General features: G+C 40.7%; 1 protein-coding gene across 2 annotated transcripts; it reads left to right on the top strand.

The window, feature by feature from the left end:
• Nucleotides 1-238: 238 nt before the first annotated feature.
• gk5 (glycerol kinase 5) lies at nucleotides 239-20,667 on the top strand. 2 transcript variants are annotated; one of them, XM_047367895.1, is made up of 16 exons: nucleotides 239-378; nucleotides 1,516-1,609; nucleotides 1,985-2,060; nucleotides 2,227-2,320; nucleotides 4,638-4,769; nucleotides 8,300-8,375; nucleotides 8,668-8,729; nucleotides 9,154-9,227; nucleotides 11,234-11,294; nucleotides 13,770-13,896; nucleotides 13,978-14,082; nucleotides 14,190-14,284; nucleotides 14,997-15,100; nucleotides 15,190-15,249; nucleotides 15,499-15,632; nucleotides 17,724-20,667. In XM_047367895.1, the coding sequence occupies exons 1-16, from the start codon at nucleotides 241-243 to the stop codon at nucleotides 17,891-17,893; spliced, it is 1,602 nt and encodes a 533-aa protein (XP_047223851.1). In that variant the 5' UTR covers nucleotides 239-240; the 3' UTR covers nucleotides 17,894-20,667. The 2 variants fall into 2 exon arrangements, with proteins under 2 accessions (XP_047223851.1, XP_047223852.1); XM_047367896.1 differs by lacking the exon at nucleotides 17,724-20,667 and adding an exon at nucleotides 16,355-16,885.
• Nucleotides 20,668-23,516: the final 2,849 nt, after the last annotated feature.

Here is a 23,516-nt window from a genome sequence, read left to right as displayed (position 1 = left end):
GGTGTTGTTAGCGGAGCTTACGGCCTCATTTGACCCGAGATATAACCATGTTTGTTTGTCTGAACAGGTTAAACTAGATCTTGCCGTGCAAGAAACCAAAGTCCAGGCGTGGATTTAGTCTGATCAGATTCCACCATCCAGCCAGGCTTAAAGCAGAGCCCGTGGGAGCTGACCATGGAGGACACGGATTTGTCTGAGTAATTCTAGGACACCTAATCAATAGTTTTTAAAACTCACTAAATGTTTACAACGATGGGCAGCCGGAGAAACGGCTTTCAGAAGGAAAGCTTTATTCTGTCAGTAGACGTTGGTACAACGTCTATCAGATGTCATGTGTACGATAAGGAGGCGAGAATCCGAGGATCATGCACCAGCAAGGTATTCTACACGCACTGCCTTGCAAAATCATGCTTACACCTTAAGCCTTTACACGCTATCATCACAAACTCTCAATTATTGTATTGGGATTTTATGTGAAACAGTAAGAGAAAGTAATACATAATTATGACGTAGCTGGAAATTGATATATGGTTTTCAAAATAAACTAAATAAAATCGGGGAATAAAAAAAATATTGACTCCCCTTGAATCAATATTTTTGTTGAATCGCATCTCCCAAGTTTTGCACATCTAGAGACTAGAATGTTTCTTCTTTGCAAATTAACTCAAGCTTAGTCTGACTGGATGAAGAGCACCTGTCAAAAGATGGACAGATTCTCAATTGAATTAAGATTTAGGCTTTGACTGGGCCATTCTGACTGTACTTTGATCCAAAGCATTTCACTGTAGCTCAGCCTTGTTTTTGTAAGGTTGTTGTCCTGCTGGATGGTGCAGTTTTTTTCTTACACTCATCGTTTTAAACATTGGCTAGAAGGTTCAGTTTTGGTCTCATCTGGCCAATACACCTTCTTCCACATGTTTGCTGTTTTAACTGCACTATTTATGGCTTTCTTTAAGCAATGGTTTTCTCCATGCCACTCTTCAATAAAGACCAGATTTGTGGAGTGCATAACTGATGGTTGTCCTGTCAACAGATTCTCTCACCTGAGCAGTGGACCTCCACAGCTCCTCCAGAGTTACTATGGGCCTCTTGGCTGCTTCTAAGATAATTGCTCTCCATGCCTGGCCTGTCAGTGTAGGTGAATGGCCATGTCTTGATGTGTTTGTAATTGTACCAGACTATTTCCATTTTAAAAGGGTGGATTGAACAGTGCTCCAAGAGATTTGCTTTGCACTTCTTCTCAACTCAACTTCTGACCCGTCAGAGTAAAAGGCTAAATATAAATGCATGCCACACTTTTTAGTTTATTTGTAAAATATTTACACTCTATATCATTTCCCACTTCACAAATATAAACCAGTTTGTGTCTATCACATAACACACTAATAAAATACACTAAGGTATTGAAGTGTGGAAAGGTTGCAGGAGTATGAATTCTTTTGCAGACCTTTAAATAAACATGTTTCTCTGTAATATCTAAAGCCTGAATATGCTGTTATCACATCTTTGTTCCAGGTTGAGCCGTTGTATCCAGAGGTGGGGCATGTGGAGATGGACCCAGATGCATTGTGGAAAGGCTTTATTACTGTGGTCAAAGGAGCCGTGCAAGGTACAGCTGCACCACATCCTGTTATCACGGCCATCTGCAGCTGTGTCACGGCAGCAACACTGGTGCGATAAATTTTCCATAAGCAACTTTAAGTATGAAGTTGACAAAACTCCGTATTATAAAAGCCTGCTGACATGTGATAGATGTTCTGTCTTCACTGTGGCTTTATTTACAGATGAGTAGCAAATGAATGATTAAATGCAGCTACTCTAGGTTAATGCCCATAAATGTTAAAAGCTGTTCTCTCATGCTCCAGTACAGTTGAAATTCCCCTAATATTCCCTGCATTCTCACTGAAAAGGTTTGAGTGTACACAGTCCCACTGCTTTTTCTCGTCACCCATTTTCTGAGTGTGTTGCCATGCTTATGCTGCAGATGCAGGAGTTCAAATGTGCCAGATGGAGGCCCTTGGCATCTCCACTCAGAGAGCAACCTTCACAACCTGGGACAGGTAAAAGAAATGAAATAGCCAGGCACTGTTTCTGTTTGCTGAAAAAGGCTCTGTGACTCCCTGACCAATCTGAGAGGAGCTGCGTGAGCACTTCTAGTTTAACATTTCTGTCATTCCTCTTCTCTTTCGGTCTCTACTTTGGTTCATTGTGTGTGAACTTTGACAGGAGAACGGGGGTTCCTTTTCACAACTTCATCAGCTGGCAGGATCAAAGAGCTGCAGAACTGGTGAAGTCTTGGAACAGATCGTGCACCATGAAGGTGGGTCTGCTAGACATCTTTACCTCTTCTATACCTTTTAATAAAAATGTTTCAGAACAAAAGCACACCAAGAGAAATATATTTTATGGATAATCCAAACAGTATGTTTTAAAAGAAATGTTTCTTCTTTTAATTGTTTGGTGTAAATTCAGTCTTGGAATATTTAAGGAACCATGAATAAAGACTGTGTTCTTCCATAGAAGATGATCACGTATCCTTGTCTAATATTTTCTATTTATCTCTGGAGTAAATTGATTTAATCACAGATAAACAACGAAAAATAACCTAGATTTACCCTTAATGTTAAACATATCAAGAGAAATGGTGTTTTCTAACTGAGGAAAAAGTTAGGACACCCTATACCCTAACAGCTAGGGCTGGCCCCTAAAATGTATCTTCAGTAAGAAGCTTCTTGTAGCCATCTACCAGTCTTCTCATCAGTCTGAGGAAAGTTTGCCCCACTCCTCTGTTTCAGTTGGGACGATATAAAATGGCTGGACTTTGAAGCAGCTCAGGAATTTCTTAATTCTCCTCCAATCCTTGGTAGATTTACTAGAATGTTTTGGGCTACTTGCCATGTTGCTGGGTCCAGTTCTGCTTCAGCTTGAACATTTTTACAGATGGTTTTCTTCTAGTACCCTCAGATAGACAGTAAAATCCATGGTGGATTCAATGGGATGGGTGAGCTGGGCGGCTCCTGCTGCATCCCGATACTATGACACTTCCATCTCCATTCTGGTTGAGGTTCTTTTTCTGAAAATGTTTTATTTGTTTTATCCCACACATGTCCTCTGTTCTAGAGTTCAAATAATTCAGTTTTAGAGTCCAAAAGCAAATTATTCCATAAGTCCTGGTGTTTGTCTGCATTCTTTCTGGCAAACATTTGTACATTTTTGTAATTCTAGTAAAGATGGAGGCTTGGGTCAGCAAGGATCACCAAAGCCCTACTTATGACTTTTGTCCTGTAGAGCTGTGGGAGCTCAACAGGACTAATCCCTGTAGTTTTGCTGCACATCTTTACAATGCTGTTTAGTCTGTGCTTATTTTTCTGGGTGAGGGATTCAAACCAACAAACAAGAAAACATCAAAATTGACTAAATGAAAAGAAAAAGAAGGAGTAGGATTAAATAAGTATATACTTCAACCCATTCCTTTTGATTATCTGAATGTGTAATCTTTAATCTATACAGTTTTATGTTATACATTTTTTCATACAAATATATTATGCATTCCTAACATTCCATTGAGATAATAATGTTGGCTATGCCGAGGTTGTGATAATGATAATATTCACATAATATTAATCTATTGTGCAGTCCTAGTCCTGGTTTCATGTGGCAAATCGAGGTCTGAATGTGTGGAAAAGCAAATTATCACCACTGTTAAGCATGGTAGAGGATCTCTGATACTGTGGGCCTGCTTCTCTTCCAAAGGCCCTCAGAAGCCTTTGGAAGAGAAGCAGGCTCTACGCTGCCATGTACTGAAGTACATGGCAGCGTAGAGCCATTAATACACCAGAAGATTTGAAATAAATTTGTTGGAATCTGGTAGATAATGATCCTGTTGGAAAAAAAAAACGTGTGAGCTGAAGAGAAGAGAGCTTTAGGGATCCAGGAATCTGGATGATCTAGAAAGAGGAATAATTAGATCCTCTCTCTCTATGCACTACTCTTGTGATTTGTTATATATACAAACTTTAACTGAATTATTTGAAATTTCAGTGTGGGATCATGTTACAGGAACTTATTTTTACACATCTATATCAAAGATGGCATAAGGTGGAGGGTGCTGTAAAGTAATGCCATATTACACATTTCCATATAAACCAAAAATAAAATGACTTTTTCATGTAATGATCTAATGTAAGGGTTACAGTGTAATGATCCATGGTGGGTAAACACTCCGTTAAGATCTGCATTTCACAGAATGGTAATGAAGTGAACTTAAACACAGGGTGATCCTGCAGTGTCATGTGATCAGCTGTAGATCTGGACCGATAAAGCAGTCAGAATAGTTCTGCTTCTAGTGTAACACAATGTTAGGATATATGTCATCTTTATTTCTGCTGATAATCACATTAATACATTGAGTCTTGTTTCCATGACCACAACCTAAATTAATCCCAAACAGGCCTGATTATCATTACAGTGGATACATCATAAAACAGAACTACCAGATACCCACTGTGGCTGTGATTGGCCAGTAGCAGCCTACTACTGTGCCTCCACACAGTAGTAGGCTGTGTGGAGGCACACAGCCTACTACATGATGTCCGCTCACCATCATTTTTATCCATTTTTTTTTTCAACATTCTCAGGTAATCCATGGCGTGATGAAGTTGGCCTATTTCCTGACGCGGCACAAAAGATCCCTAGCAGCGAGCCTCATTGTCTTTTCCACTCAGCACGTCACCTTTCGCCTCGTGTGGATGTTGGCCCACTACAAGCAGGTGTGTGGATGACCCAGCTGATTCAATTCAAAATTCAAAAATACTTTATTAATCCCAAAGGGAAATTAAATGTTGTTGTAGCTCATTATGAAGGTTTCTTCAAAGAGCCGTTGTAGATGCTGATGGCTGTGGGGAGGAAGGATCTCCTTTAGCGCTCCGTCTTACAGCAGATCTGAAGAAACCTCTGACTGAAGACACTCTGTCTCATGAAGAGGATGCTCAGGGTTCTCCATAATGTTCTTCATTTTATGAAGAATCCTTCTTTGCATAATGATCTCCAAAGGTTCTAGAGGAGTCCCCAGAACAGAGCCAGCTTTCTTTATCAGTTTGTTGAGCTTTTTTAAGTCCCTGGCTCTGATGCTGCTTCCCCAGCAGATGATGGCAGAAGAGATCACACTCTCCACAACAGACTTATAGAAGATATGCAGCATCTTGCTGCAAACACCAAAGGACCTAAGCTTCCTCAAGACGTACAGTCTGCTCTGTCCCTTCTTGTAGATGGCTTCACAGTTGCATCTCCACTCTAGTCTGTTGTCCAGGTGAACACCGAGGTATTTATACTCCTCCACCACCTCCACTTCTTCTCCCATGATGGAAATAGTTTTCGACTTATTCCTGTTTCATTTGAAATCTACAATCATCTCCTTTGTTTTAGTCACGTTCAAAATGAGATGATTGTTTCCACACCATGCCACAAAGCGGTCCACCACCTTCCTGTACTCAGCTTCTTGTCCATCTCTGATCCACCCCACGACTGCAGAATCATCCGAGTATTTCTGCAGATGACAGGAGTCTGTCTTGTACTGGTAGTCTGAGGAGTACAGAGTGAAAAGGAATGGTGAGAGTACAGTCCCCTGTGGTGCTCCTGTGCTGCTGACTACCTGGTTAGACTCACAACCCTTCAGTCTCACAAACCGTGGTCTGTTTGTCAGGTAGTCTTTGATCCAGGATATTATTGAGGCAAACATGTAGAAGCAGAAGGGTCTAGGGCTGAGGTGGAAGATAAAACATTTGAGGTGTTACTGGACAGCTGTGGGTCCTGTGGGTCAAAGGAAGGTGGAATGTCTGTTTGGCTGTGAGCAGGAGAGGAGGATGTGAAGCTTGTTTCTGAACTGAACCTATTGAAGAATGTGTTCAGTTCATTGGCTCTGTCCAGACCTCCATCGGTCTGATCATCCTTCTGCTTGAAGCCTGTGATCTTCATCCCTGTCCACACATCTCTGATATTGCTTTGCTGGAGCTTGCTCTCTGGCTTCTTCTTGTACACCTCCTTGCTGTCTCTTATTTTGACTTTAAGTTGCTTCTGTAAACTCCTCAATAATTATCTGTCTCCCTCTCTGAAGGCTCTTTTTTTCTTGTTAAGCAGGTCTTTCAGGTCACTGGTGATCCAAGGTTTGTTATTGGGGAAGCATCTCACGGTTGATAGGGGAAGCCCTGGCACTGCCCAGTCAGGTTCTGAAAAAACAGAATAGGAAGTGTTTGTTGGTTTCAACTACAGTTTAAATGGAGCTGTAAAGACACACTGACATGTTGCTGTTTTCTGGTTTGTAAAAGAAGAAAAACAAAATAAATGGTAAGTATGTAACAAAAAATTCCACATTGCGGAGCTCTAATGCTGTGAACGTATTTGCCCTCTTCAGGTGTCTTTTTTTTCATCATTTTTGTCCCACTTAAATTTTTCAAAGGATGATTTAATTTATTAGGGATAACAATTATCCAAATAATTATATTTATATCTGCAAATATACACTGCTCAAAAAATAAAGGGAACACTTAAACAACACAATATAACTCCAAGTAAATCAAACTTCTGTGAAATCAAACTGTCCACTTAGGAAGCAACACTGATTGACAATCAGTTTCACTGTTGTTGTTCAAATGAAATAGACAACAGGGGGAAATCTTTGGTGATTAACAAGACACACTCAATAAAGGAGTGGTTCTGCAGGTGGGGACCACAGACCACTTCTCAGTACCGATGCTTTCTGGCTGATGTTTTGGTCACTTTTGAATGTTGGTGGTGCTTTCACACTCGTGGTAGCATGAGACGGACTCTACAACTCACACAAGTGGCTCAGGTAGTGCAGCTCATCCAGGATGAACCATCAATGCGAGCTGTGGCAAGAAGGTTTGCTGTGTCTGTCAGCGTAGTGTCCAGAGCCTGGAGGCGCTACCAGGAGACGTGGAGGAGGCTGTAGGAGGGCAACAACCCAGCAGCAGGACCACTACCTCCACCTTTGTGGAAGGAGGAACAGGAAGAGCACTACCAGAGCCCTGCAAAATGACCTCCAGCAGGCCACAAATGTGCATGTGTCTGCACAAACAGTTAGAAACCGACTCCATGAGGATGGCATGAGGGCCCAACGTCCACAAATGGGGGTTGTGCTCACAGCCCAACACCGTGCAGGACGCTTGGCATTTGCCAGAGAACACCAGGATTGGTAAATTCCCCACTGGCGCCCTGTGCATGCCCAGGCGTTGTAGGGAGGTCATACAGGCACATGGAGGCCACACACAATACTGAGCCTCATTTTGACTTGTTTTAAAGACATTACATCAAAGTTGGATCGGCCTGTAATGTGTTTTTCTACTTTAATTTTGTGTGTGACTCCAAATCCAGGCCTCCTTTGGTTAATAAATTTGATTTCCATTGATGATTTTTGTGTGATTTTGTTGTCAGCACATTCAACAAAGTATTCAATGAGAATATTTCATTCATTCAGATCTAGGATGTGTTATTTGAGTGTTCCCTTTACTTTTTTGAGCAGTGTATAATTTATCCTATACATTTCTTTGGCTCACTGCAAACCCCAGGCATTTTAAGAAAAGAATATTTTAATGCCAGTTTAACACGGTGGTGGTAGTGTGACGGTCTGGGACGGGTTTGGCAGCTTTACAACCAGGACAACTTGCCATTATCGATGGAACCATGAATTCTGCTCTGTAGCAGAAAATCCCAAAGGTTTTAGAACTTAAGTTCAGCACACCCAGCACGCTTGGGTTATGCAGCAGGAGAAAGACCCAAAGCACACCAGCAAGTCTAGCTGGAATACCTCATAAAACTAAATGGAGTGGCCTAGTTCCTATCTGTTTATGCTCCGACTTCTCAGTGGGGCTGAATTAAAACAATTCTGCAAAGTATGTAAAAGACTAATTGGCTGTTATTAGGTTTAGGAGGCAAATACTTTTTCTTTTAGAGCGAAGGCTGGTTTGGATAGTTTTTTAAACTTTTAATAAATGAAATGATGACTTGAAAGCAGTTATCTTTGTCTAATGTTATGAATAGTTTGGTGATCTGAAACATTTATGACAAAACTCAAGAATTCTGTAAGGGGGCAAATACTTTTTCACTCCAGAGTAGTTTTTATGAGAGCAACATAAATAAATGATGCCAATGTGCCTTTTAATGTAATGTGGCTGAGCTTCAAAACAAACACCCACAGGGCCTATAAATCCCAGCAGGAACAGCCTGTTCTCTCCCTCCCTCCCTAACCTTCTTCTCCCTCATCGTGTTTCTTTCTTTTTTCCAGGTTCATCAAGCGATCGAAGAAGGCAACTGCTGCTTTGGAACAATCGACACCTGGCTTTTGTTCAAACTCACAAAAGGTCGGTGGCAGTCATTACTGCCCAGCCATCCCTCCTCTGAGCACTGTCCATTTTGGAAATGGCTCAGTAATCTGTGATTCGACCTGTCAGTTTAATGCCATGGAGTTTCTAATGGATATTGAAGTCCAGACAGGGTGTCCTTTGTCTTGTAATTTCTCTTGCATCACTGATTGCCGGAAATTTCTAAGGAATGTTTCAGCTCTGCAGGAGGGGGAGTGGAAAACAAATGATTAGGGCCTTGTTGTTTTACCTATTCAGAAAGTAGCTTCACATGTTTCCTTATGTGTTCTAGGACGTGTCCATGCCACAGACTACTCCAATGCCAGTTCTACAGGAATGTTTGACTCCTACCAGGTTCGGTGCATCATGTTGTTGCTTACTCTCTGTTTTACTATGTGTGTGTGTGTGTGTGTGTTCCTGTCTTGGCATCACAGTGAGAACCATTTTCCCGATTTCACCATCAAATTGAGGACCGTTTGTACCAAAGTGAGGACATTTTGCTGGTCCTCACGACCTATTTTGCTAACGGTTAGGTTTAGGACTAAGGTGTGAATTGACTTTAGGTTAAGGTTAGGGTTAGATAAGCACTGGTAATGGTTAGGTTTAGGGTTATTGTCAGGGTTAGGGCATAGAAAGGGTTGAAAATGACTGAAAATCAATGAAAGTCAACACATGGTCCTCACTACATATAGCAAAACAAGAGGGTGTGTGTGTGTGTGTGTGTGTGGGAGGGTGTCTGTTGTTGTTTTTTACATTCCTGTCATGTGTTGTTTCACAGATGTGTTGGAGTGGGTTTCTCTGCTCTCTTGTCTCTCTGCCCCTCTCAATTTTCCCCCAAGTAGAAAATACAGGGTAAGTTCATGCTGGAGCTGTTCAAGTTAAGACTTTTAAGGTTTTAGCCATTAAAAGTGTTTAGCCGCTAAAAGACCAGGGAGACATACAAAACAAGATATACACTGATCTGAGTTTTGTAGCTGATTTCTTGTTTATGTGTGGCCTTCCTCACAAAATGTGTTTTTTTTTCTGTGACCTGGTATCCCCTTGGTATAGGTACAGCTCCAAAAATTAGAACATGAAAAAGTTCAATATTTCTTGTCACTATCTATTACACATTTGTGAAATGTTTCAAGCCTTTATTCCTTTTAATTTTGATGATAATGGCTTACAGATAATAGATAAAAGAATATTGTGTAAAATTTAATATTCAAAACTCTGTCACACTAATCAGTTAATTAACTCAAAACACCTGCAAAGTTTCCCGAGCCTCTAAATGGTCTCAGTCTGGATCAACAGGCTACACAATCATATGGAAGACCACTGACTGGACAAATGTCCAGAAGACAGTCATTGACATCCTCCACAAGGAAGGTAAGCCACAAAAGGTCATTGCTAAAGAAGCTGGCTGTTCACCAAGTGACGTATCCAAGGATATTTATAGAAAGTTGAGTGGAAGGAAAAAAAATTCAGAAGGAAAGGGTACACCAGCAACGAGGACTGTCATACACAATCCATTTAAAAATTTTGTGGAGCTTGACAAGGAGCCGACTAAGACTGGAGTCAGAACATTAAGAGCCACTACACACATGAATCCTACATATGTACTACAGGTATCTTACCTGGGCTAAGGAAGGAAAAGTACTGGACTGTTGCTCAGTGGTCCAAAGTCCTCTTTTCAGATGAAAGTAAAGCTTGCATTTTATTTGGAAATCAAAGTGCCCGAGTCTGGAGGAGGGTGGAGGCACAGAATCCACGTTGCTTGAAGTCCATTGTGAGGTTTCCACCATGGTGTTCCTGTGCTTGTTTGGCCAGCAAACTGGCCTGACCTGAACCCCATACTGAATCTATGGGGTATTATTAAAAGGAAGATGAGACACCAGAACAAACAATGCAGATAACCTGAAGGTCACTATCAAAGCAACCTGGGCTCCCATTACACCTCAGCAGAACCACAGGCTGATCGGCTCCATGTCACACTGCATTGATACAGTAATTCATGCAAAAGGAGCTGCAACCAAATTTTGAGTGCACAGAAATTAACATTCAGAAGGCTGGCAATTCTGTTTTAAAATATTATTTTTATTGATCTTATGTAATATTCAAATTTTTACAGACAGAATTTTTAGTTTTCATCTGTAAGCCATAATCATCAAATTACAAGAAAAAAAACGTATTTTACTCTATTAGAGCTGGACAATATATTGCGATTATATTGTACCAATAAATTGCACACAGTATGAGTGTGTGCGACATACACATTAGTGGGACATCTGCCAACATTAGAATTGGCAGGGCAGGCTTCAAACACAACCATAAATCAGTATCAACCAGATAAAAACCTCATCACAATCTCTGCAGCAAGCCATTTTACTGTTTGGTCAAAGTGTGTCTTTCATTTAGTCTTAAACCTCTAATAGTAAATATATAAAACTTGAGGTGAACGTTGAACAACTTAAGTGTCACTTCATTTATTTTTCATCCATTTCCTTTCATGCTCGTAAATTAGTGAGGTGGAAACATTTGCACATTGTTGATCTGGACAGAATCATCTGGACAGGCTTGTGTGGGGTCACCTTCATACTCCCTATATTCAGCTCTGTTTTTTATTTAATTTAAACTCATGACATCACAATTATTAAAAACAACAAACTTCTGTCTGGTCTCTGTTTAATAGGTTGAATTAAAGTCTTCTAAAGATTTCAGCGCATCTCTTTTTTTGATGACCCGTATTGTATAGCAGCACAGCCTGAACATTATTCCATGTTCTCAGTCCTGTTCCTGCAGTTTGCCATTAGAACAGAGTACTGATGGAGAGGATGAGTTAATGCATTGTCTCTGGTTTCTCTTTCATGATTCATCAGCCATAACTTTGGCTCCATAGATCCGTCCATCTTCGGAGTATCCATTCCCATTATGTCAGTGGTGAGTGAACGTCCTGGTGTCACAATCCAGTATCAGCATGAATACGATAACTTGTGCCTTATTTGTGCCACCATAGCATAGTCATTATGAAGTTAAAAGTTCTTGGTAAACATTTCACTGTCTCTTATCTCAGGAGGAGTGAGTATCAGACGTTCAAAGCATCTTTTAAGGGTGATTGTACCATCATTTACTGTTTTTAGGTGTCTAATGTTAATAGCCCCTAACATCTTGGCTACATTGAAATTACTGAGCAAGTTTTTTTTTTTTGTACTTCCTCGGTTCTTCAGCTCTGGCCACTCTTCTCTGATTACAAGGAAATCATTGATGAATTTGAGAAATTTGACTAGGTTGGTTCAGGTAAAGGAAGATTACCTGGTGATGGTTTTTCTTCAGGTTGCCTACCTCAGTGTCGGGGTCACGGTTTAATACTTATTCTGTACAGCAGGTAAAAAATTAAACACTAAACCCCAGGTTGCTCTCCACTGATTTTTAAAGCAAAAATCAACCTCACACTAACAGAAAAACCAGGCCAGCCTTAATAGTGAGCAGGCTCTCTGGTAGTTGGCTACCGTGCCTCGCAAAAGTATTCATACCCCAGGAAGTTTTTCATGTTTCATCTCATTACAACCACACACTGCTCTTGTTTATTTGGTTTTATGCTATAGACCAAAACAAAGTAGTACATAATTGAGAAGTGGGCAGAAGTACTTGGTTTTCTAATATTTGTTTCCCAAAAGAAAAAGAAATCAGCAGTGTGTGTCAGGCACTCAGGCAGTTGCTCTCATAATGCTCCTAATTAGCTCCTAATGTTGGTCAGTGTTGATGAGAACATGGATGAAGCTAAAGGGCAATCCTGGAAGAAGACCTGTTAAAGTCTGCAGAACACTTGAAACTGGGGTGGATGTTCTCCTTCCAGCAGGACACCTACTGTGGAAGGAAGCAGTCAAGAGTCCACACCTAAATAAAATTTGGCCATGACTTGGAAATGAATGTTCATAAATGTTCTCTATCCAGTTTGACTGAGCTTTAGCTGTTTTACAAGAACAGGGAAAAGTTTCAGTCTCTTAATGTGCACAGCTGGTAGACATTCACCAAAAGACTCACAGCTGGAACTGCTGTTAAAGGTATTTCTACAAAGTTGACTCTAAATACTAACATTTTCGGATATTTGTCTCAAAAGCTTTTGGAAAACATGTATCATTTCCCTTCCACTTCACAGCTATGTGCTACTTTAAAGTTGGTATCTCACAGAAAATCTCAATATCTCAATACACTGACGTTTGTGATGTAAAATGTTACACAATTGAGTGAGGAAAATACCTTTCAAATACATAGTTTGAGCCGTGTGATACAGATCACATGTAAAAAAACAAAACAAACTTGAAGTCAAAAATAAAAGAAATGTCTTTTTTTGAATGTAATAAAATAATGGCTTGTCTCAATTACACAATCCCTAACTGATGCAAATGTAAAGGCAATATAGAACTGAAAGATATTCTAACATATGATAATATAAATGCATAAAAGGATGAAAAGTTATAATGCACCTGGCATGATACACACTAAACACCAGGTAGCACTAGTTTAAGTAGTTAATGTCATAAACAATGGTGTTTATTAGACACCACCATACATTACAAAGTTTCTAAATTATAACCCTTTTTTGGCTTTCCATGCATCCATCTATTTATATACAGAAATATTCATTCAATTCAGTCCAGTCACCCTGACAGATTCAAAGTCAATCACAAACATCCCAATTCAATCTTAGTTTTAAAACAAATTCTTAACATTTTTTACCTAAAGAAATCCAGCCATTTTTATCAACTGACTGACTTTGCAACAATCTCTTATCCTGAGCATGCATGTGGTGACAGTGGAGAGGAAAACTCCCTTTTAGCAAGAAAAAAACCTTCAGCAGAACCAGGCTCAATGTGGGCGTCCGTTTGCCATGACTGACTGGGTTTGAAAAGACAGAGCATACACACAAAAAAACACAGAATCACTGATTCAGGAGTCCTTCCCATGTTGAAAAAAGTAAAGCATTATTGGCAGCAGTAGCTCCTTGAGTGGCTTTATCTAGGAGAAAGAAACTAAACATCTAAACTCTGGGCTAGTTGTAAAATCTATAGGATGAAAAAAAAATAACCTGTAGTTAGTAGCAGGTTCCTTCACTTGTTTAGAGACACAGAGTAAAAACAGAGACTGGGTCAAGTATATCAGCTATATGAAGAGAACATGACATCAGCCAGCAGTAGCTTAGCCAACGGCTCCCTCCAGAAAAGTATCACAGCTAAACAGAAACTCAGGACTGATGTAGAAGAGGAAAAACATCATTGGCATCATTCATGTATAGCTGGTGTGGAGTGCTTCAGACCTCAGACACTTTCGAGCTTTGTTCAGGATTGTCTCTTAGCAGTTTTCTTTCTTGCTTCCATAAACATATTAAAGACTTCCTCTGTCCTTCTGTGGTAGATGGCGGACCAGCAGGCAGCCATGTTTGGAGAGTGCTGCTTTGATGTGGGCGATGTAAAAATCACAATGGGAACAGGTACCTTCATGGACATCAATACTGGGGTCAAACCACACACATCTCTAGCAGGTAGAGGCGCAGCACGTTCATTTTTTTTAATTCAAATTTTAATTATGCCGGATTATTCCAACCCTCACTCCCTGGCTGCAGGTCTGTATCCACTTGTGGGATGGAAGATTGGCTCTGATGTTGTGTACCTAGCAGAGGGGAATGCAGCAGACACAGGCACTGCCATCAAATGGGCCCAAGAGCTCGGTGAGGGATGAGGTGTTTGCAGAGGACAGAACTGAGTCGCTTATTGCAATACCTTCTTAAAAATCCATCTAATATTCCTCTTCACACCTAAAATGATGTTGTTGCAGAGCTCTTCTCAGATGTCACAGAGACCAGCGATATGGCTTACAGCGTCAGTGATTCAGATGGGGTGTGCTTCGTCCCTTCATTTAGTGGCCTGCAGGTAAATGCATTTATTTATTTGCGGCTGTATTGTGTTTTGTGCACACACCTACCTCCATCTCTAACAAAAGCACATGCACTGTGGAAACATGATCTCTCTGTAACATGCTTTTCTGTTTTTCCTCTGCCCTCCACTGGGAACTGGTAGTTGTAAGTGTTTTCTGCCGGATGTTGATGTTTTAGTTGTAATTACTAAATGTATTCCCTCCCCTAGTTGTAAAGACAAACATACCGTAAAATGGTGGTGACCTCGAGGGCTGGGGTCCTGCATGTTTTAGATGTGTTCCTCCTCCAACACAACTCAAATGGCTGAATGACCTCCTCACTATTTTTATGTAAAACACCAACCATGCAGCTGGTTTTTTACTGGAAATCCTTTCATTTGGTGCTTTTAACTGATGTGTTTCAACCACTCTATTTCCAGGGTGGAGTGATGATGCAAAAGTCAACTTCACTGAATATTAACAACAAGAACTGGGTGCCTTTCCAGAAGTCTTCTATTATTCATTCCAAAACCAGATTGGACTCAATTAAGTTTGTGCTCCCAGTTTTTGTTTAAAATCATTGAAGCTGTTTCTTGCATTTTTGCTCCATCCTGCTGAAAGATATTGATCATTAATCAGGACTGTGTCGATGCGTACAGAGACAGCCGAGTTTGATTGGAGGATGATGTTTAATAAGGTTGACCTGTAGTTGTGTGTTTCCTATGAAAGGCTCCTCTGAATGACCCCAGAGCATGTGCCTCCCTCATGGGCCTCAAGCCTTCCACGACCAAAAGCCACCTGGTCCGAGCCATTCTGGAGTCCGTTGCCTTCAGGTGATTTGATTTAAACACAGAGTTTCCATCATAGCGTGCTCGTTTCAACGTCATTCATTGTTCGCCTTTCTGTTTAATTATGTCTTTAGAAACAAACAGCTGTATGACACCATGCTGAGAGAGACCCACATTCCCATCACACAGATCAGGTGAGGGTTATCATCACGCATCAGTGTTGTTCATGGGCAGTAGAGGTCTATTATCCATTTTTGCATATTGAACTTGGATTGTAGCCAGAAACCTGGGTGTGGCAGCCTGATCTCCACCCAACCCTGATTCTACTAATGCAGTCCAGTTAGGAGTATCGATAATACATTATGTGGATGGACGTTCCTCTCATACAGTTCCAGTAAAATGATTAGAGAGATAACTGAGCACTCTGTTGCTCTCCATCTCAGGGTGGATGGTGGCGTTTCCTCCAACGACTTCGTCACGCAGCTGACTGCAGACCTGTTTGGCAGAAAGCTGGTCAGACCCCAACACCTTGAGATGTCTTCCCTGGGGGCTGCTTTTGTTGCCGGACTTGCAGTGGGTATGCAGACATACACTCATGTAGAACACACAGCACCTTGCAAAAATATTCACACCTCTTGTTTCACATTTCTTCAGGTTTCAACCATAAACTTTATCAATTTTTTGGGTGGGGGGTTTAAGTAAAAGACCAACACAAATTAGTGCATAACTGAGGAGGGGACAGTAAATGATTTGTGCTTTTAAGTTTAAATTAATTTGTATTCAACCCTCAGAGACATAACTTTGTAGTTCAACCTTTGGCTGCAATAACAGCTGCAGGTTTTATCAAGTATGTCTCCACCAACTTTGAACATTTAGAGACTAAAATCTGTTTCCCTTCTTTGTGAAATAACTTTAGCTCAGTCAGATTTAATGGAGAGCATCTGTGAGCATCACCTCTTTACACAGATTCTCTGTTGGAGTTAGGTCTAGACTTTGACTGGGCCTTTTAAACACATGAATATTCTTTGATCTAAACCATTCCATTTTAACTCTGGTTGGATGGTTGCCCTGCTGGAAGATGATCCTTCACCTTGGTCTAAAGTCTTTAACGGGTTTTCTTCCTGGTTGTTTTTTAGGGTGACGTGCAGTGTTAGTTTTCCTCCATGCACAGCATTTTGTTCCATTTGGGTTCTCTTCTCAGAGCATCTTCATCCATATGTTTGCTGTGGCAGAATGCACACAGGACTCCCAATAGTGTTCTTATAACAATGTATTCCTTCTTTCTGCTCTTCCTCAAAGGCCAGATTCTCCCACCTGAGCTGTGGATCTCTGCAGCTCCTCCAGAGTTACCATCGGATTATTAGCTGCTTCTCTGATTAATACTCTCCTTGCCCGGTCTGTCAACGTATATAGACAGCCCTATCCTGCTACGTTTGCTGTTGCTCCACATTTCATGGCCGGATGGTTTGTTGAACAGAGCCCTGTGAGATGTTCAAAGCTCAAGATATTGTTTTCCAACCTAACTCTGCTTTAAACTTCTCCACAGCTTCCTCTCTGACCTGTCTGCTGTGTTCCTTGGCCTTCATGATGCTAACAGTTGGACTCTATTTAATAGCTATGTGACCTTTTAAGGCTATAGGTTGCATTGGATTTTATTTAGGTGTTCAGCGTAAAGGGGACTGGAAACAAATGCATGATATACAGCAGCGGTCAAAGGTTTTAGATACACTTTCTCACTTTATGGGTCTCTGTATTTTCATGACTGTTTACATTGTAGATTCTCACCAAAGGCAACAAAACTATGAATGAACACACATGGAATTATAAGGTAAACAAAAAGTGTAAATTAACTCTAATTATTTTTATATTTTAGATTCTTCCAAATAGCCACCCTTTGCTCTGATTACTGCTTTGCTCTCTTGGCATTCTCTCCATGAGCTTCATGAGGAGGTCACCTGAAATAGTTTTCCAAAGAGTCTTGAAAGAACTTCCCAGAGGTTCATTGAGAGACGGCCAAAGGTTAATATTTCAGTCATCACAGCAAAGGGCGGCTACTTTAAGGAATCTAAAATACATAACATATTTAAAAAAATATTTTGCTACATAATTCCATACATGTTCATTCACTGTTTTGATGCAGATTGAGAATCTATGTACCGTACAATGTAAATAGTCATAAATATAAAGTAAACCATTAAATGAGAAAGTGTCTAAAACCTTTGACCAGTAGTGTATTTTCTTTGGTTTGTCACGTTACTGTATTTGCTGTCTGTCAAATGGCAGATATCAGTTGTTTTTATCTTCCTGCATTAAAAAACAGTTCCAGGAATCTAAAATGTGTAAGAAATGCTCTTTTACATAAATGTAATAATTTAAACCCGACTTAAAAAGCAGCTTTGTTGAGCAGTCACTCTCAGACTCTTTACCAATGCTCTAAATAAATTGCAACTCATGACAGGTTCTCGTTTGAAAGCTTATGATCAAAAGTCCTATTTTTATTATTCTGACTAGGTCCAGAAAAGCAGGAATAAATGTTGCTGTATTCTTGTTTTTTCTTAAAAAGCTGTTCCTTGCATATTATTTACTACATTATGTAAGGAGATTATTACAGATTTAGTCAATGCCTAATTTGAAGATATGCTTACTGAGTTTTGGGCTGTCACTGTAGGGTTCTGGACAACCCGTGAAGAGCTGAAGAAGCTGCAGAATGCTGATAAGGTGTTCCTGCCTAAAGGTGCTGCTAAGAGGGGCACCGCCAGGCCAAGTCAGGAATACATCCCCGTCCTCCAGAGTTGGGAGAGAGCCCTGAGGCGCTCCATGAACTGGTACAAGCCCTGACAGTGGATGCACAAACAGGAAGGTCCTGGGGCAGAAAAAATGGAAACAACAAATGAGCTGCTGAGTGCATGTGAAAACACAGAACTAACCGTCAGCTGAATTGAACTGTTTAAGAGTGTGAATCATGATCATTATATTGTGAAGACATGATACTTAAAGCTTTTGGTGATGGAGGCTTGATGGCCGGTGTAAAATAGACCAATAGTTACTTGAACATGAGAGCAATCTTCTGAGCTTTACAGCCATGTCAGACTTGATCTAAGGCCCTGTTCAGACCCGGCACTGACATTCATCCTGGGGAATCAGATCATGCATGGACAGAGCTGACTATAGGCATGAACACGCTCATCTACTGGCTTAACTCTTCTGTGTCAGACCAGATAAGGAGCACTGTAGAGATGCACCGATCAGAGATTTATGGCCAGTTTCTGATCCCCAATGTTTTGTTTAGAGCTTCGAGTTGCTGAATGCCATCTTGGCAAATTCTTTGAGAACTGAAATACAAGAAGATAAAAGAATAGGACTTATTTTTATCTCTCATCTTTTTATCATTAGCAGTGAAATATTGTTTATTTTAGCAGAGATGACTTCGCACTGTGAGAAATCTTGTCAAACAGGAAAAGATTTGCAGATGACATTTTAAACCATCTTTACCATCTAATATTAGCATGGTTAGCATTGTTAGCTTTGTACGACAGCCTCCATGTGTACTCCATAGTAACTCTATGCTCAAAAGAATAAAAAAAGAACTTTTCCAGAAACCTTGAAGCCTTCCTGGTATCGGCTGAGCTAAGTTCCAGCTTGATTTGCTCCTTTTCCGATTCAAATTAGCCTTCTGTGGCAGACAGTACCCCACCTTACTCGGTAGAAAAAAGAGCCAACATACTATAGAAATCAGTTTTCTTTTTAAATATTTCTTGCAACTTTTTACACTTCCCCTGATGCCCTATTAAACACCTCACCGGAAAGGAAAGTGTACTGAGCTTAAAGTCACAAACTGATAGCCAGGCCATCTCTCTTAGGGACTTTCTGCTAGAAAAAAGAATTAATGGAAAGTTGTTTCTTGGCTTTACTCAGGTTGTCTGATATAAACAATTGTTGAATCCAAAATGTGCGACACAAAAGCAAAAACAAAAGAAATCTGTAAGGGGGTAATGACTTTTCCACTGTAATTAAATCTTTATTTTTGATAGAATGCAGGTAACTGAGATCTGACCAGTTAAGATGGGTTCTAGGTGAGATCACTCATGCTGAAAGCTGTATCCATAGCAGCCAGGACGCATGTTATTGCGTGAGTCTAAACTGGGCCTATAGTGTTCATAGCCATAAAGAAACAAATTCCTCCTCCATGATTTCTTCACATCAGTGCCATCTACTCAGAAGTGAACTTCATCACTGCTGGATTACATTTTTCAGTCTCTTTGCTCACTTATGAAATAATATTGAACACCCTAAATAATATTACTGGCTTATAAGCCTTTAATTCGTGAGCGCTCCATAGCAACCACTGAGTGCTAAATGTTAATCTTGGGACACAAGCCAAAGTCCATTTAGATTCAAGCATAATCCTTAGTTGAGCTCAGCTTGGACAAAAAGAAAACTGACCTTAAGACTGGCAATCTAAAAGCTCTTAGTTGTTTCAGAAACACTATTGTTAATGAAGCTGCTTCTTGCTGATTTAAAATGAAATCTTTAAAGTCATTTTAGGAAAACGTGGACCTGGTTAAAAAAAAAAACATGATTCCTTTGGGAAATTTGGAGCAACTGTATTTGAAATCCTTCAATGTTTGTAAATAATTTTAATATCATTGTGTTAAATCCTGCCTCACACTGTTACAATATGACTAAACATGCATAAGCCTCTGGGCTCACTATTTAAATGCATTGTACTATTTGGATTGTAATAGGAACCAAATAATTGCACTTTGGAATTTTAACAATGTTTTGTAATTTCATTAATGATTAATTAAATGAGGGGATCAGGGTTATAAGTGCAGGTTGAACTGGAACATTCCAATACTCATCATGGTTTTCCTAAAAATGTAATTTTTCCATGGGAGGACGGCATGTTGATGTCATGTTATCTGTGTAAACTTTGAAGACATTCTGCTAACATGATTGTGCTGTAACACATGTATATTTTAGCTACACAACCGGGAGCTGTGAACCTATTTCTTCCCCATTTTATGCAATAGACCAGCACAAACCAGTGAAGAGGAAGAAATGATGCATTGTTTTCAAGACCGTTTACATATAAATCTGAAGTGTGGTGTGCATATGTATCTCAGCATCCAGAGACAGAACCCCAATTCGTGATTTTAAAACTGGCTGAAGCTCATACAGATTAAATGGAGAATGTTTGTGTACAAAACTTTTCAAGTAATGCAACAGATTCTCAATTTGCTTTAAGCCGGGGCTAACTTATTCTAACACCTTAATATAAATCCGGCTGCATACATAGGCCTGTTGTCATGCTAGGAGGTGAACCTCCACTCAAGTCTCAGGCCTGTTGCTGTTTCTGACTGTTTTATGTTAAGGTTGTTCTGTAATTACCTCTTTCCCTCTTCCGTAAACTCTAAGATTAAGAGGATACGTTCAGGGCGATGTGCAGTATTAGTTCCACACATAATTTTGCATGTAGGTCAAAACGTTCAGTTTTCGAAAGGCACATTATCCCAGATGTGAGGGATGTAACACATTTTTTTCTGTAATTTTTCCAGACAGGACTTTTTGTATGTTGTAAAAGGTCTAATAATAAATCATGGACTCTCCAACCTTTGGCTGTGGTGATGTATCTCCTGACTCCAGCTGCACAGGTGTCCCTGACAACATGAGAGAGCAGATGCTGCACAAAGTGTTCGCCTCCGGGGAACCATCAGACACACGACTGTCAGATGTGTCTGGAGCCCCTCTGACGTGACCATCCTTGCTACGAGTGTTGCTATGGCAGCTTGAGGATGGAGTGACTGAGAACAAGCGGGTTGTGTGTTCCTGCTGGCATTGGGGGGTGTTAATTGAGTGCACCAATGGGGGGGAAAGGGGGTGTTGAAACAATGGGAGGATTGTGTGTGTTCAGTCAGAAGGAGAGCATAGTTGAGTGTCGTTTGCGTCACATAGCTTCATCCCTTCTGTTTCTTTTGCACAACCCATCATCCAGAGGAACTCTTCCCCTGGTGGTACTCTCCATCCACTCTTCCTTACTCAAACATTAGCACATTAGCAGTTTTGCTAAAGCTTTTCATTAGCAGTGTGATGTCTGCAGGAAAAATGGGCTGGAGAGTATTTGTGTGTGTGATCCAGACAGGAGTAGCCCTCAAATGAGTGCAGGCTGTGCTCACTGTTATCTGTAAAGCGTGTTCAGGTGCTATATTGCATGAGTTCTGTTGGACCATGCCTTGCAACAAATTCAGACTGACAGCAGGAAGTGAGTGCATTGTGACCGCTACTCCAGTCCCCCTCCCCCATGCAAGCGGGACCCTTGTCATTATATAACTGTTTCTTCTACATTATTTTTCTCCAGCTCTCTGTGACACACTGGGATTGTTCGGTGGGGGATTCTGTCCCAGCCCAGTTTATTTCACTCATCTCTGGCAAAGAAAAAGCTGATTTGTGAGCACAGGATGGAATGTGTTTGCCCTACTCCCAATTGTACTCTCTATTAACTTTGACACATCTGTTTACAATCATGCTCTCTGAATTCGATCATGTACTTTCTTCTTTCTCCAATACTCACTTGCAGTAGCAAGAAGGAAAACCTAGTACTCTAATGTCTATTATCTTTGTCTGTCACAAATAAAAACCTCCAGGGCTATAAAAATGCTGATGAGCAGGGTGGTTGTTCTTACAAAAACAACTGTGTACTGTTACAGGAGCAGAGCTTGCTTTGATGTGTGAATTTAAACCTTTCCTGTTCAGGAACATTCTGTACACATTGGAAAAACAGGGTTTCACACCCTTGATCCCAATACAAATGCACTATTCAGATCAGGAACATGTCAGAAATGTGATGGGATTAGATTTTTCAAAAAAGTCCAATTCATCATCCCATGCTTTGACCTGCATTACAGGTCCTTCTCAAAATATTAGCATATTGTGATAAAGTTCATTATTTTCCATAATGTCATGATGAAAATTTAACATTCATATATTTTAGATTCATTGCACACTAACTGAAATATTTCAGGTCTTTTATTGTCTTAATACGGATGATTTTGGCATACAGCTCATGAAAACCCAAAATTCCTATCTCACAAAATTAGCATATTTCATCCGACCAATAAAAGAAAAGTGTTTTTAATACAAAAAACGTAAACCTTCAAATAATCATGTACAGTTATGCACTCAATACTTGGTCGGGAATCCTCTTGCAGAAATGACTGCTTCAATGCGGTGTGGCATGGAGGCAATCAGCCTGTGGCACTGCTGAGGTCTTATGGAGGCCCAGGATGCTTCGATAGTGGCCTTTAGCTCATCCAGAGTGTTGGGTCTTGAGTCTCTCAACGTTCTCTTCACAATATCCCACAGATTCTCTATGGGGTTCAGGTCAGGAGAGTTGGCAGGCCAATTGAGCACAGTGATACCATGGTCAGTAAACCATTTACCAGTGGTTTTGACACTGTGGGCAGGTGCCAGGTCGTGCTGAAAAATGAAATCTTCATCTCCATTAAGCTTTTCAGCAGATGGAAGCATGAAGTGCTCCAAAATCTCCTGATAGCTAGCTGCATTGACCCTGCCCTTGATAAAACACAGTGGACCAACACCAGTAGCTGACACGACACCCCAGACCATCACTGACTGTGGGTACTTGACACTGGACTTCTGGCATTTTGGCATTTCCTTCTCCCCAGTCTTCCTCCAGACTCTGGCACCTTGATTTCCGAATGACATGCAGAATTTGCTTTCATCCGAAAAAAGTACTTTGGACCACTGAGCAACAGTCCAGTGCTGCTTCTCTGTAGCCCAGGTCAGGCGCTTCTGCCGCTGTTTCTGGTTCAAAAGTGGCTTGACCTGGGGAATGCGGCACCTGTAGCCCATTTCCTGCACACGCCTGTGCACGGTGGCTCTGGATGTTTCTACTCCAGACTCAGTCCACTGCTTCCGCAGGTCCCCCAAGGTCTGGAATCGGCCCTTCTCCACAATCTTCCTCAGGGTCCGGTCACCTCTTCTCGTTGTGCAGCGTTTTCTGCCACACTTTTTCCTTCCCACAGACGTCCCACTGAGGTGCCTTGATACAGCACTCTGGGAACAGCCTATTTGTTCAGAAATTTCTTTCTATGTCTTACCCTCTTGCTTGAGGGTGTCAATAGTGGCCTTCTGGACAGCAGTCAGGTCGGCAGTCTTACCCATGATTGGGGTTTTGAGTGATGAACCAGGCTGGGAGTTTTAAAGGCCTCAGGAATCTTTTGCAGGTATTTAGAGTTAACTCGTTGATTCAGATGATTAGGTTCATAGCTCGTTTAGAGACCCTTTTAATGATATGCTAATTTTGTGAGATAGGAATTTCGGGTTTTCATGAGCTGTATGCCACAATCATCCGTATTAAGACAATAAAAGACCTGAAATATTTCAGTTAGTGTGCAATGAATCTAAAATATATGAATATTAAATTTTCATCATGACATTA

The sequence above is a fragment of the Girardinichthys multiradiatus genome, chromosome 6 (assembly GCF_021462225.1).
Source record: "Girardinichthys multiradiatus isolate DD_20200921_A chromosome 6, DD_fGirMul_XY1, whole genome shotgun sequence".
Lineage (NCBI taxonomy): Eukaryota > Metazoa > Chordata > Actinopteri > Cyprinodontiformes > Goodeidae > Girardinichthys > Girardinichthys multiradiatus.
Note: the sequence above shows the minus strand (reverse complement) of the source record. Positions and strands in the feature narration are given on the sequence as shown.

Bases quoted from the DNA above. Each gene is read 5' to 3' on its own strand.
- gk5 (XM_047367895.1), top strand. From the start codon at position 241: ATGTTTACAACGATGGGCAGCCGGAGAAACGGCTTTCAGAAGGAAAGC. The intron at 2,061-2,226 runs GTAAAAGAAATG...GAACTTTGACAG, and splicing joins ACCTTCACAACCTGGGACAG to GAGAACGGGGGTTCCTTTTC. The intron at 4,770-8,299 runs GTGTGTGGATGA...TCTTTTTTCCAG, and splicing joins TGTTGGCCCACTACAAGCAG to GTTCATCAAGCGATCGAAGA.